A 13805-nucleotide genomic window follows, 5' to 3' on the forward strand; every position below is an offset into this window, starting at 1 on the left:
GGCCACCTTTCCATGCCACCATGCACCTTCATCACATGTGTTGCTATGCCTAACTCAAATCACTTAAACACAAGGCATTAGCAACTTGGTGTCATTAATTACCAAAACCAAACTTGGGCTTTCAATCTCCCCCTTTTTGGTAATTGATGACAACCATCACAAAGATATGAAATAAAATCATAATGAACTTGAATTGCTTGTCCAAAGCATTTTTAACATGAGACAAGGTTGGACAAACATTTCAATTTTGGTTTTGGTAGTACTAGCTCTCCCTACATATGTGCTTCCATGAGTTTGGTTCAAGTTTGCACATATGCATGAATTGGAATTTTGGGAGATTTATTACTACCAAAATGATGCTAAGGTATATAGAATGGACCTTTGAAGTGTGATACCAATCAGAGTTGCCAATATACCATCCTTAGCACCAATGTAGCTAGACATACATCAAAAACTCAAGATACCTCGTGAGATCACATTATATGTCTAGATACCATATGAAAATAAAACTCTATGCTAGAATTCAAAGCATCATTCAAGTTTTATTTCTAGCAAGCACCAAACAAACAAGAGTGGTGAATTTAACCTTGCAAAGCAACACAACATTATGTTAGTGCACATTCACATGCAACAAATGGTTCATGAGCTTGCTCCCCCTATTTGTGTGCTCAAGTTTAAAGGTGTTTTCTCTCCCTATCTTTGTTTCTCTTCCCTCTTTTTGACTTTATCTTTGTTTCTCTCCCACTTTGTCATCAATGACCACAAAGGTTCAAATTGTAGTGAGAATTAAGTCAATCAATGTGAGGGTCAAATTATGGTTCAATCTAGATTACTTGCCTAGAATATGTAATTCGGTTTGATCCAAGGACAAGCTTTTTCACACCTCATAAAGTATAAGGGTTATCTTGACCATGTTGAATTATACATCATAAGCTCATATTCTAGATTCAACACTAGGCTTACAAGCTCACAAACATGTCATATGCTACCACTAGATCAATCAAACATAGAAGCAATAGTGGTACCATACATACATCAAAATCTTTTGATTTTCATGAATGAGCCTATTGTCATGCAAACATGTCTATATTTTCTAATCAGGTCCTTAGCAAAGTATGAATGCTATGTCAACCAACTTTACCTTGCTTTGTTGGAGGAGAGGCATGTCATATAGAAATGTGGGGGTGCACTCATCTCAAGTTGGAGAAGTCAAGTATGTTCAATTCATTTCTCAACTTACAAAATCTCTTCTCATCAAGTGGCTTTGTGAAGATGTTGGCTAGTTGATCTTCGGTGCCAATGCTTTCAATGCTAATATCACCCTTTTGTTGATGGTCCCTTATGAAATGGTGCCTTATGTCAATGTGCTTGGTTATTGAATGTTGAATCGGATTTTGTGTCATCTTGATTGCACTTTCATTGTCACATAGCAAAGGCACATTCTTGAATTTGATTCCAAAGTCATTCAAGGTAGCTTTCATCCAAAGCAATTGTGCACAACAACTACCGGCACCAATGTACTCGGCCTCGGCGGTTAATAGTGCATCACTATTTTGTTTCTTTGATGACCATGAAACTAGAGACCTTCCTAGCAATTGACAAGTGCCACTTGTGCTCATTCTATCAATCTTGCATCCACCATAGTCGGAGTCTGAATATCCAATCAACTCAAAGTTAGACCCCTTGGGATACCATAATTGTCGACGAAAGCTAGTCGGCAGTCTACCTTGGGGTATACCCACGGTAGTAGTTTATCGGTAGATGGTGCGCAAGCTACGAACTCGATGGTGACGCAAGACACAGACAAGGTTTTTATCCAGGTTCGGCCGCTGTGTGGGCGTAATACCTATGTCTTGCGTCTGATTGTATTGGATTGAGAGAATAGTCTGTCCTAGGGGGGTCTCTTGCCCTGCCTTATATAGTCCGGAGGGCAGGGTTACAGATTTGGAAACTAATCCTAGTCGGTTACAACTGCCATAGATAACACGATATCAATTCCTATTCTAACCGACTAGAATTCTACTTGATCTCCACGTCTTGTTTCCTTGCGCGAAACCCCAAGCAGTTGGATCAAGCCTCGAATTTGTCTCGTAATGGGCCAAGCCTCCTGGCCCAAGTCTAGTCGTGAGGGTATAGGGGTTTATACCCCCACAACTAGTCCCCGAGCACTATGTATTGTGATGTAACACGTCGTCTTGAGCTTCTTCGATCAGTGAGGCTTGACGTCTTCAATAAGCAGGAAAGTCGCCCAAACAGTTGCAACGGTATTTTGACCAGCTCAAAAGACAGTTGATCAATATTGTCATCGAAGAAGCAGGTTGTTCGAAGAATGCATGGTGCTCTAAATTAAAAAAGATTTCTTTTCTGGTGAAGTGTGCCCACTATACTTTTCTAAAAACTATAGTCTTTCAAAAAGCAAGCATATTCACCACAAGGTGAAGTGTGCCCAGTTAGTCTCCGAGCCTGGTAGTAGGTGTCGTAGGCACGTGGTGCCAGGGTCAAAAGAAAGGTCCTTAAAGAAATTCGAAAACTGAGATGCATCGCCAGATGCATCATACCGATGTAGTCCCCGAGCTTGCTGGAAGGCGAAGTATGAGCCTTATAGCAAGGTCTAAAAAATTAGAACTATCCAGTCCCCGAGCATATCATGCTCGTTTGCCATCGTATAGACTAATCGACCAGTCCCCGAGCATATAACGCTTGGTGATCGGTACAGTCCCCAGTTCTCCACACTGGCAGACTGGTCGACCAGTCCCCGAGCGTATAGTGCTCGGTGGTCGGTGCAGTCTCCAGGTCTCCAAACTGGAAGACTGGTCGACCAGTCCCCGAGCGTATAGTGCTCGGTGGTCGGTGCAGTCTCCAGGAACGTCCGTTATTTTGTCTGTTATTTTGAAAAAGGGCATCTTGACACATTAATGTGTGATGTGACGAGACATCCTGACGCATTGTCAGATGGCTACGTGAAAAGGTGCACCTGGTAACTGTGCAACCGCTCTTTGCGCGGTTCAAGAAAAGGAAACCATCCATTATACAAAAAGGCGGCCGTATTAACTGCCGGTAATTGTTGAAAACCGAAACGCCGCGTCCGCCGCTGAGCCCGCCCACTTCCAAGAATGCGGGAAGTGGGAAGGGTGGAGTTGTTGCTTATAAAAGCTTGACATTGCCCCCATATTCTTTACCCTGCCATTGCCTTCTTTCCAATCTTGCCATTCTTGCCTTCTTCAATCACCGTCAGTCCTCCCAACTCGCAGTCGTTCCCGCAACGTCAATGGCGAAGAGTAACTCCAAAAAAGGGCCGAGCTGATGGCTAAGGAGTGGAAGAAGTCCTGGAGCAGCGTGAGGTCCCTCAACGACCTCGTCGGTATTGGGCTGCTGCACAGCCAAGAGCTCGGCGGCTGGAGGGCGCCACAGGGGGAGAGCTACCCCGACCCCCGTGCCGGTGAGATCGTGGTTTTCGAAGATTTTTTCAAGAGGGGCTTTGGGGTTCCTGTCCATCCTTTTCTCCAGGGGCTTCTTCTTTACTATGAGATCGGGATCTGCAATCTGCACCCGAACTCCATTCTTCTTATTTCTACTTTCATCCATCTGTGCGAGGCCTATGTTGGAATAGAGCCGCACTTCGATCTTTTTCGTTACCTTTTCTATTTGAGGAAGAAGGGAGCAGTTGGTGGCTCCAAGATTGCAGGTGGAGTATACATCAATCTGCGCGACGGGATGAAGAACCGGTATCTCAACTGCCCGTGGAATACTTCTCTCACCGAATGGTACAAGAAGTGGATCTACATCAGGGAAGAGCCGGGCAGCTCCACGTTCTGCGACGTGGGCTACATTCCCGAGAAGAGAGTCAGTTGGACAGACCGCCCGCAGTTCGCTGGTCAGGTAGAAGACCTGATGAAGCTGATCGACTGGTCCCGTTTGGACGGGCCAGGAGTGGTCGGCAACTTCATCTGTCGCCGGGTGATGCACTGCCAGAAGAGTGTTCACTCGGCATACGAATACGCTGGGAGCCAGGACCCGACCAGGATGAGTCCTGAAGTTTTGGGGAAGGCGGAAGTGCAACAGCTGCTGAACGAGCTGTTCAACTTCGCAGACGACAGCTTTGTCCGGAGTGGTGATCGGATGCAGGCCTTCAAGCTTGGACGACCAGCTCCTAAGGTAATATTACTGACTGAATTTACTTCCTAAGTACTTGTTCTCCTAGCTATTGACTTATCTTTGATGTTGCTGCAGATTGGAGACATTGACCGGTGCGCAGTGTACATATCACTGGCACCCGGCATGGAGAATCCCACGGGAATGGACCCGCCAGAGGACGACGCTGGTGAGTGTCCCCGATACACCAGCAGCGAAGAGGAGCAGAACCGCCCCGCCCTGACCATCGAAGACAGAGTGGCGGGAAAAAGGCCGCTGGTGGCGGATCCATCTCCTGCGGAGACGCTGCCGGCGGAGAGCAGCAAGGCGCCAAAGCGCCGTCGGCTCTTCCGGATCACCGATGACGGCGACGAGGAGGAGGAGGTCGCGCCTTCTTTGGTCCGGAGGCCGCGCAGTCCTCCGGACGTTGCGCCGACCACCACTGGTCGGGTGACCAGCGACCCGCCTGCACCGCACGTCGAGCCGACGTGCGTCGTAGAGACGGGGGCGCAGGCACCGACCGGTAGGACCAGGAGGAGGTTCACCGCGACACACAGGCGCTCTGACCTGTAAGTTTTTAATCTTACTTTCGTACTGCGATATTTTGTGTTTTGTTGCTGTTTTTGACATTGTTTAATGTCGTCTTGTTGTTAGTGTGGCATCGGACGTCGACCCTAGCCACATTGCTAGCCAGAGGGCAGCCGAGCCTGTTGCTGCCGTTGGGGACGACGCACCGCAGACCACAGAGCAGCCCGCAGCGGCAACCGTGGCTGAGAGCGCCGAGGAGCATCCGGCCCCGGCAAAGGCCTCGGCGAGCACCCCGACGAGGAACGAGGAGGCTACTAGGACGCCTCCCCCGAGTAACGCTGTGGAGGAGGAAAGTAGAACCCCGACTCCTCCACCAGCCGAATTAAGGGGAGTCCAGATCTCACCCCGAACAGGGGCCTCTTCGCCCATAGGCTCCCCTGGCCTGGACCAGGGTCCAATGATGCCTGCGACCATGGCCGGTGGCAGTGCGGCGAACGAGGAGACCCAGACGGCCTCCGACGATGACGTGGAGGAGATCCAAGGTCGCCCCCGTGATGGCCGCCAGCACGTCTACGTGTGGCGCCAACGCGGGGACCACTTCATCGGACATGAGGAGCTCGCGGAGATGGAGGAGGCCACGAGGGTGGAGCGCACGGCAAAGCATCTTGTGGACGAGGTTAAGGTAAGTGATCCTTTGCGCTGCTAAACACTTATGTGTGATGTTCCTGGGTTCAGCATGTATTCTTCTTGCAGGGCACAATGAAAATGGCAAAGTACCAGAAAAGGTGCTTCGACCAGATTGAGGGCATTGTGGCCGAGAACAAGGCCCTGTCTGCGGAGGTGGATCGGCTTCGGTCGAAAGCCGGGGAGAAGACGACCGAGATGGGTGCTCAGGAAGAGTGCCTTCTCGACCTCAATCGGCGGTTGGCCGACCAGGATCGGCAAAGGAGAGGTCAGTTGCGTATTCGGAGCAGCTGTATGTAGCCATGTAGTCGGTTTTGTTGACCGAGGACTGTTCCTGCAGACTTGGAGGAGGTTGCACGCCTCCGGCAAGAGAAGGAGCAGCTCGGCCAGGAGCTTGCCGAGGCGCTGGAGACCGGGCGCCGAGCTGGCGAGGAGCTAAGCAACAGGAGTCGGGAGTTGTCTGGTAATAACCGTGCTACTCCTTTTTTGTTTGATTGCTCAACACATCTTTTCTTATTTGCGAACTGACCGCCTGCTTGGTTTGTAGTGCTCAAGGTGAACACCAAGAAGCATTTAGACGAGCTGATCAAGGACCGGGACTCCTGGAAGACCAATTGCATCAAGCTTTGGAAAGGAGTGGCCCCGGTTCTTGACTTGATCAGCCCCGAGCTCCCTGAAGACCAGCCTCGTGCGCCGAAGCTGACGCCAGTCGAGAAGGCGCAACGGGCGTGGGACTGGCTCCAGCAGTTCGTCAAGGACGCCGGGGAATTCGCCGGCGCGCACCTCCTCAGCATGGTGCGCGCCCACTATCCTCTCGTCGACCTGTCCCGACCGGAGAGAGGGTATCCCAAGGAGGTTGGTCCGCAGGAGGCAGACGACCTTCGTGTTGACCTGCTTGACTTGTCATCGACGGTGATCGGTGACATCAACCTCTGCGGGACGGCCACGCCCCCCGACCAGCCGGGGTCAGATAGATCAGCCAGAGAGTTGTCGGGAGCGTCCATTGCCAGAGATGGGCGATCGACGCCTGCGGTCTCGACCAGCCATGCGCCGGTGGCCCCGACCCCTCCAACTGGGCAGCAAGGCCAAGCGGGTGATCAGCCCGACCAGTAGGCCTGTAGGATAGTCTGTAGGAGCAGACTAGGAACCGCCCATCGGGGTGTTTATTGTAAACTCTGTATGTAAAGTTTGTAATAAAGTTTGATTTTGCCATGACCATGATTTTGAGCGCTGCAATGTTATCTGAGTGATGTATCACTGTGTTTGATTAATAATCGTTAAGGATCTTCGCCCCAGAGGAAGATTGTTGTGTTCGTCAAAAGCTCTGCGTGTAAAAAATATATAGCGAAAAAGAGAACTTTTATTATTGCTAATTATAAGAAACTAACAAGCAGAAAGTGCTGGAATTTATGGATAGAAACGACGCAGTTTGTCTATGTGCCAAGAATTAGGCAGGCGTGTTCTGTCTGGATACGCCAGTCTGTAGGATGTAGGGCGTGTGACTTCGGCGACCACAAAGGGTCCTTCCCAAGGTGTGGATAATTTGTGCGTTCCTTCCTGGTTTGCTTTCCACTTGAGTACCAGATCACCGACCACGAAGGAACTGTCTTTGACGTTCCTGTTGTGGTACCGCCTGATGGCGTCGAGATACTTTGCTGTTCGAAGACATGAGATTAGACGCTTTTCCTCCATGCAGTTGATTTCGAGCTCCCTGGTGTTGTCAGCCGTTGACTGGTCGAAGTTTTTGACTCTTGGAGATCCGAAGGTTACATCAGATGGGAGCACTGCCTCGGAGCCATAAACCATGAAGTAAGACCCCAGACCACGGCCGGTAACTCTTTCATCCATCGACCAGGTGCTCTGTCATTCTCGGTGTACAACCTTTTCTTTAGGGCATCAATAATCATTCCGTTCGTGCACTCTACTTGACCGTTTGCCCGTGGGTGAGCTACTGACACGTACTTTACGACTATGCCCCTGTCATCGCAGAAGTCCCAGAACGTAGTGCTAGTGAACTGAGTGCCCAGGTCGGTGATTATACTGTTGGGGATCCCGAATCTGTGTATGATTTGATTAAGGAACTCCACAGCTTTCTCGGAGGTTGCTTTGACTAGTGGCATGTATTCGATCCACTTCGAGAATTTGTCGATTAGGACGAAGACGAACTTGAAGTTGCCGGGAGCCGGTTTAAATGGCCCGATCATGTCGAGGCCCCAGTAGGCGAAAGGCCAGGATGACGGAATAGTTTGAATCTCGTGAGCAGGTACGTGGGTCCTCTTGGCAAAGAACTGGCATCCTTCACAATGTCGGACCAGTTTCTCGGCTTCGGCGATCGCGGTTGGCCAGTAAAAACCTGCTCAGAAAGCCTTCCCGACCAGTATTCTGGAGGCCGCATGGTTACCGCAGGATCCAGCGTGTATGTCATCCAAGAGCTTGATGCCGTCATCTTGGGATATGCATTTGAGCAGCACTTCAGAACTTGCGTTCTTTCGCATAAGTTTGCCATCCACTAGTATGTAATTCTTGGATCGCCAAATGAGGCGCTCGTTCTCCGTTTTATCCTGAAAGCCCGACCCGTCCGATATATACCTGATGAAAGGGGTGCGCCAGTCACGGCTGCTGGTTGTCGGAGTAGCATCGTCTATGAGCATTGCCTCATTAGGTTGCTTTTTGACCAGGTCTGTGCCCACACTTGGCGCGTGGATGTCCTGAACGAAAACGCCTTGCGGGATTTGGGCCCGAGATGACCCTAACTTTGACAGCGCATCCGCTGCCTGGTTCTTATCCCGGACCATGTGGATGTATTCTATGCCGTAGAAGTTGGATTCCCATTTGCGGATTTCTTTGCAGTAGAGGTCCATCTTCTCGTGGGTTGTGTCCCATTCCTTGTTGAGCTGGTTGATAACTAAGGCAGAGTCGCCGTGGACGTAGAGGCGTTTGACTCCCAGTTCGACGGCTAGTCGTATGCCGTGTAGGCATGCTTCATACTCAGCGACATTGTTTGACACTGGAAAGAGGATTCTAAGGACGTAGCGTAGTTTGTCCTTGTTAGGCGACACAAAGAGTATCCCGGTGCCGGCACCGTTGATGTTCAACGACCCGTCGAAGAACATTGACCAGTGGTCGGAAATGTCGGAGACGGAAGGTTCATTGAGGTCTGCCAACTCTGCGATGAAATCGACCAGGGCCTGAGACTTCACGGTAGTGCGGCTCTGGAAATCCAGGGAGAATGGGCATAATTCCATTGCCCATTTTACAATTCTGCCGTTGGCGTCCTTGTTGCGCAGAATGTCCCCCAGAGGGAAACTGGTGGTTACCAAGACCCGATGGCCGTCGAAGTAGTGCTTAAGCTTCCTGGACGTTATTAGGATGGCGTATATGAGCTTCTGTATCTATGGGTACCTGGTCTTGGACTCGTTTAAGACTTCGCTTATGAAATAAACGGGTCTCTAGACCTTGTAGACGTGGCCTGGCTCGTCTCGCTCGACTACTATTGTCGTGGAGACAACCTTGTCTGTTGCTACGATGTAAAGTAGTAGTTCTTCATTGGGCTGAGGGACTGTGAGAACAGGCGGTGAGGTGAGGAAGGTCTTGAGCTGGGTGAACGCAGCGTCAGCTTCCTCTCTCCAGGAGAATTTTTCCGACGCCTTCAAGAGTTTGAAGAAGGGAAGACCTTTTTCTCCCAGTCTAGAGATGAAACGACTGAGGGCAGCCATACATCCAGTTAGCTTCTGAATATCCTTGACATTCTTAGGTGGTCACATGTCGAGCACTGCTTTTACTTTTGAAGGATTCGGCCGTATGCCGTCGCGGCTGACGATGTTGCCGAGCAGTAGACCGGAGGGGACCCTAAAGATGCACTTTTTGGGGTTAAGCTTCCACTTGTATTTGTTTAGTGCCTTAAAAGTTCGGTCTAGATTGGCGACTAGAGTGCTCGCATCCTTTGTTTTGACTACGACGTCATCTACATAAGCCTTGACGAGGTCATCGCGAATCTCATCGTGGAGGCACTGCTGGATGGCCCGTTGATAGGTGGCTCCGGCGTTTTGAGTCCATAGGACATGGTCATGTAGCAATATGCGGCGAAAGGAGTGATGAAAGATGTTTTGATCTGATCAGCTTCCTTTAGCGAGATCTGGTGTTAACCAGAGTAGCAGTCTAGAAAGGAGAGGAGTTCGCATCCAGCCGTTGAGTCGACCACCTCATCGATGCGAGGGAGACCGAAAGGATCTTTAGGACAGTGTTTATTGAGATCAGTGTAATCAACGCACATTCTCCATTCATTATTCTTTTTGCGTACAAGAACCAGATTGGCGAGCCAATCGGGATGATACACTTCTTTTATAAATCCGGCTGCTAGAAGCCGTGTTATTTCTATCCTAATAGCCTCCTTTTTGTCACGAGCGAACCGTCGCAGCTTTTGCTTGATGGGTCTTGCGGTCTTCGAGACGTTTAAGGAGTGCTCGATCAGGTTTCGTGGGACGCCGGGCATGTCTGCGGGTTTCCATGCAAAAACGCTCACGTTGTCCCTTAGAAACCTGACGAGCGCGTCTTCCTATTTAGGGTCCAGGTTGGCCCCGATGAGGGCCGTCTTCTCGGGGCTGCCGTCGACCAGCTGTACTTCCTTGTATTCTTTGGACTTTGAATTCTTCCTAGCGATCTCCTGCTCGGATAGTCGGAGCTGGTCGGGAGGGAGCTATGCAGCTTGAGCTGCTGTTTCTGCCATGCGGATTGAAAGGTCAATTGCTTCGGTGATCTTGAAGCTTTCCTCCTCGCAAGTGTATGCAGTGTAGACATTGCCCATGACAGTTAGGACGCCCTTCTCTGTAGGCATTTTGAGGACCAGGTATGAGTAATGTGGAACTGCCATGAATTTTGTCAGCGATGGTCGGCCCAGTATAGCATGGTAAGTTCCATCAAAGTCGGCGACCACAAAGTTGACGAACTCTGTTCGAAAGTGGTCGGATGTTCCGAACTGGACAGGCAGCGTTATCTGTCCGAGGGGTACTGAATTTTGACCTGGCAGGACTCCCCAGAATTGAGCGTCGTAAGGCTTTAGCTGTGCTGGGGTTATCTTGAGGGCAGGCAAGCTATTGCGAAAGAGGATGTCAATGGAGCTTCCCCCGTCGACGAGCACGCGCTCGAATCTGATGCTGTTGATGCAAGGATCCAAGATTAGAGGGAAACGTCCTGGCTCCGGGATGGCGGCCCACTGATCCTTCCTGCTGAAGGAGATTTCCCTGTGCGACCAGGGAGGAAATTTCAGATCGGCGATCAGGCCATCCGTGCTGTCTATGTTGAGGCAGGCTCTCTTTAAGAGCTTTCTTTCTCACTTAGACTCGATGGAGACCTTGCCCCCGAAGATGGAGTGGACCACGTCAGTGGGACTGACATACTGGTGTCACGGGTCCCTATCCTGGTCCTCGTCCTCGTCTTCGTGATCGCGCCCGTCCTGTTTCCTGTTTTTCTTGGCGGGGTCGTCTTGAGCAGCCCGCCGCGTGTAGATGCTTTTGAGGACGCGACATTCCTCCATCGTGTGGTTGGATTTTGGATGCAGTTGGCATGGCCCCTTCAACGTCTTGTTGTAGTCTTCCTGGTAGTCACGCCGCCCATTGGGACGCTTGATCGTATTCACCTCGTGGTCGTGGTCGCGGGGGCGCTTGCCTTTGAAGTCATCGCGATTGTCACGCCGCCTGTCCCAACCTTCTCTATGGTCGCGGTTGTCGGGGCGACGATGGTTCCTATTGTCGAAATGACCACGACTTTCGTCTCGTCGAAGAGGCTGGTCGGGACCTCTCGCATCGTCCCGGATGAGTTTTTCTGCGTCGTCGGCGCCGTGGCAAGGAGCTCGGCCATCATTGTTGGCCTTTTGTGCAGTGGCTTGTTCCTCAGTGCTTCGTGGAAGCGTAGCCCTTTGATGAAGGCCGATATGGCCTCGTCGTGGGAAATTTTCAGGATCTTAAGACGCATATCCGAGAATTGTCGGATGTAATCGCGTAGAGGCTCGTTTTTCCTGTCCCTTATCCTCCCGAGGTCGTACTTGTTCCCAGGCTGCTCGCAGGTAGCGATGAAATTGTCGATAAACGATTGGCGCAGTTCTTCCCAGGAATCGAAAGAGTCTTCAGGCAGGCCCAGGAGCCATTGATGACCAGCCTGGTCGGGGACGACTGGGAAGTAGTTGGCCATGACGTGCTCATCTCCTACTGCTGAGCGGACTGCAATTTCATAGAGAGTGATCCAGTTTTCTGGGTTTTCCTTGGCGTCAAATTTTTTGAGTTTCTCGAGCTTAAAATTACGGGGCCACATGACCTGGCGAAGGTGTGAGAAAAACTGTCTCAGGCCCGGAGGACCGTGCGTGGCGTCGTACTCGATGCGACACAGGTTTTCGTGCACCGCTCTCTCCGCGGCGCGCCTGTTGATGCGGTCCTGGGCGTCCTTGGGAGGGATGTTGTATCGAAGATCCCTGTCCTGGTTTACTTCCTGACCACGCCCACGATTCTGCTCGCGGTAGCCGCCGGCGTCCCGACCACCGTTGTCACGCCGTGAACCCTTTCGACGATTGTTGGGGGAACGACTACGATGGCGTTCGCTGGGTTGTGGTGAGGTCCGGCTGCGATGAGTTTGGTCGGAAGAGACCTCTGCGTACGAGATAGCTTGGACCCTTTTAAGCAAGGTGGCTGTCTGTCCCATCGCGGCGATCAGATGCGCGCGTACACTGGATCGGACACCCTGGCACTCGAGAGTATCAGGGAGTCGATCTAGGTTTGCCATGGCAACAGCCACGTTAGTGCTTGGTGTTTTGTAGACTTGCTGATCCCCGACCATGTCAAAAGTGTCGCTGAGGTTATGCGGCGGGAGTTGTCGTTTGTAACATCCCTAATGTTACGGTTACTAAAAACGGATCATGTCATCATAAGCATTGCAAAGCATAATTGTTAAAGCACATTAGTATGCATCAACTTAAAATAAGTTTACTTTGATTGCTTGAGCTTAGGGAAGTAGAGTGTGCTTTTGTGGTGTGTTGTTGCTTGTGTGGTTGCTAAACCCCTAGGGTGGAAGTTTTCCGAAAAGCTAAGGGGGGGAAAACCCTGATTTCTGGATCCTAGATTTGTCCCCTTTTGCTTAAGTCAAAAACTAAGCAAAATTTGAGGTTGAGTTCAAAAGCAAAGTTGTAGCTCTGGGCAAGATGTACAACTTTGGTGTTTTGAGTTTTTGAAGTTTCAATACAAAATTCAAAGTAATTTTGAAAATACAGATTTCCAGAAAGTGTCCCCTTTTCCAACTTAAAACCCCAATTCAAAATCCATTTGGAATTTTGAAAAGTGGTCAACATGAAAGTTGTAGAGCACAAAAAGTTGAGCAACTTCCATGTTGGGAGTTTTTCAAGTTGTTATACAAAATCAAAAGTAATTTTGGAAATTCTGTTTTGCCCCAATTCAAAAATTTGGAATTTCTTTGATTTGAGTTTGGTTTTCAAACTGTTTGGCCAAATTCACCCTGTTACACTCAAAATCAGTTCTGGACTCTTAAATATGTTTTGTAGCTTATAAAATTTGGCACAACTTTTGTTTTGGTGGAAATTGGACTTTAGTTCAAATTTTGGCTGATTTTCGCAAGGGGACAAAAGGGGGAAGATAGGGGTTGCTACAGTGATCCGATAGGGATCACCGGCTCCCTGTCCAGCGCAGCTGCCGCGCGAGCAGCGCCGCGCGCATGCGTGAGTGCACGCAGCTGCTTGCTGCCAGGGTCGCCAGGCGACGTGGATGCCCCGGACTTGCCTTCCCCTCCACTTGAGCACCGACGTGGACGACGCCGTCCGTTTTCACTGTCCACGGCCGAAGAAGCTCGACTTTCCCCCTCTCTGAAATCCACCGCACTCCGTTCCTTTCGCGCCAAATTGAGCACGCTGCCGTTTTCGCCACCTCCTTGCGGACCCAGAGCACCCCCAAGCTCACGCCCTAACCTCCCCAAGCGCCAGAGCTTTTCCCTCTTCTCCAACTCCGGCCGAGACCGCCGCCGCGGAACTCTTCCCGTGGCCACGGTGTTCCAGTGAGTATCACACCCCGCTGGCGACTGTTTCACGTCCCTCCCGTGCCCCAGTTGCTCATGCGCTCGCTATTTCTCACTGGACGCCAACAGGATCGCCGAGACGACCTCGCCGGAGCCGGGGCGCCGCCCGACTGCACGGCCACCGTCGCCAAGCTTCTCTGTTGTGTCTCCCGCCGTGGTGACGTGAGCACCGTACTCCTTAACTCTCCTGGAAGCTCCCGGTTCCATCCGTGTGCACTCTACTGGGCTCTAGCGGCCGGCCGATGGTCGGCCAGGGCGGCCGCCGCCTTTCGCGTGGCCGAGGTAGGAGGAGGACGGTAGAGCGTCCTCAGGCCGTACCTCTGGAGTCGCAGGGTTGGTGCGGTGCTGGTGCGCGCGCGGGGGGGCCGAGGAACCCGCTAGCGGTCGCCGGA

The 13805-nt window shown here is 51.0% G+C and overlaps 1 protein-coding gene across 1 annotated transcript; it reads left to right on the forward strand.

Moving 5' to 3' along the window:
- On the forward strand, positions 3961-5462 carry LOC110433687 (proline-rich receptor-like protein kinase PERK8). The gene is made up of 4 exons (XM_021456200.1): positions 3961-4155; positions 4231-4619; positions 4786-5201; positions 5413-5462. The coding sequence occupies exons 1-4, from the start codon at positions 3961-3963 to the stop codon at positions 5460-5462; spliced, it is 1050 nt and encodes a 349-aa protein (XP_021311875.1).

Source organism: Sorghum bicolor, chromosome 3 (assembly GCF_000003195.3).
Source record: "Sorghum bicolor cultivar BTx623 chromosome 3, Sorghum_bicolor_NCBIv3, whole genome shotgun sequence".
NCBI classification, from domain to species: domain Eukaryota; kingdom Viridiplantae; phylum Streptophyta; class Magnoliopsida; order Poales; family Poaceae; genus Sorghum; species Sorghum bicolor.

Bases quoted from the DNA above. Each gene is read 5' to 3' on its own strand.
- LOC110433687 (XM_021456200.1), top strand. From the start codon at position 3,961: ATGCACTGCCAGAAGAGTGTTCACTCGGCATACGAATACGCTGGGAGC. The intron at 4,156-4,230 runs GTAATATTACTG...ATGTTGCTGCAG, and splicing joins TTGGACGACCAGCTCCTAAG to ATTGGAGACATTGACCGGTG. The intron at 4,620-4,785 runs GTGCGTCGTAGA...TCTTGTTGTTAG, and splicing joins GCACCGCACGTCGAGCCGAC to TGTGGCATCGGACGTCGACC.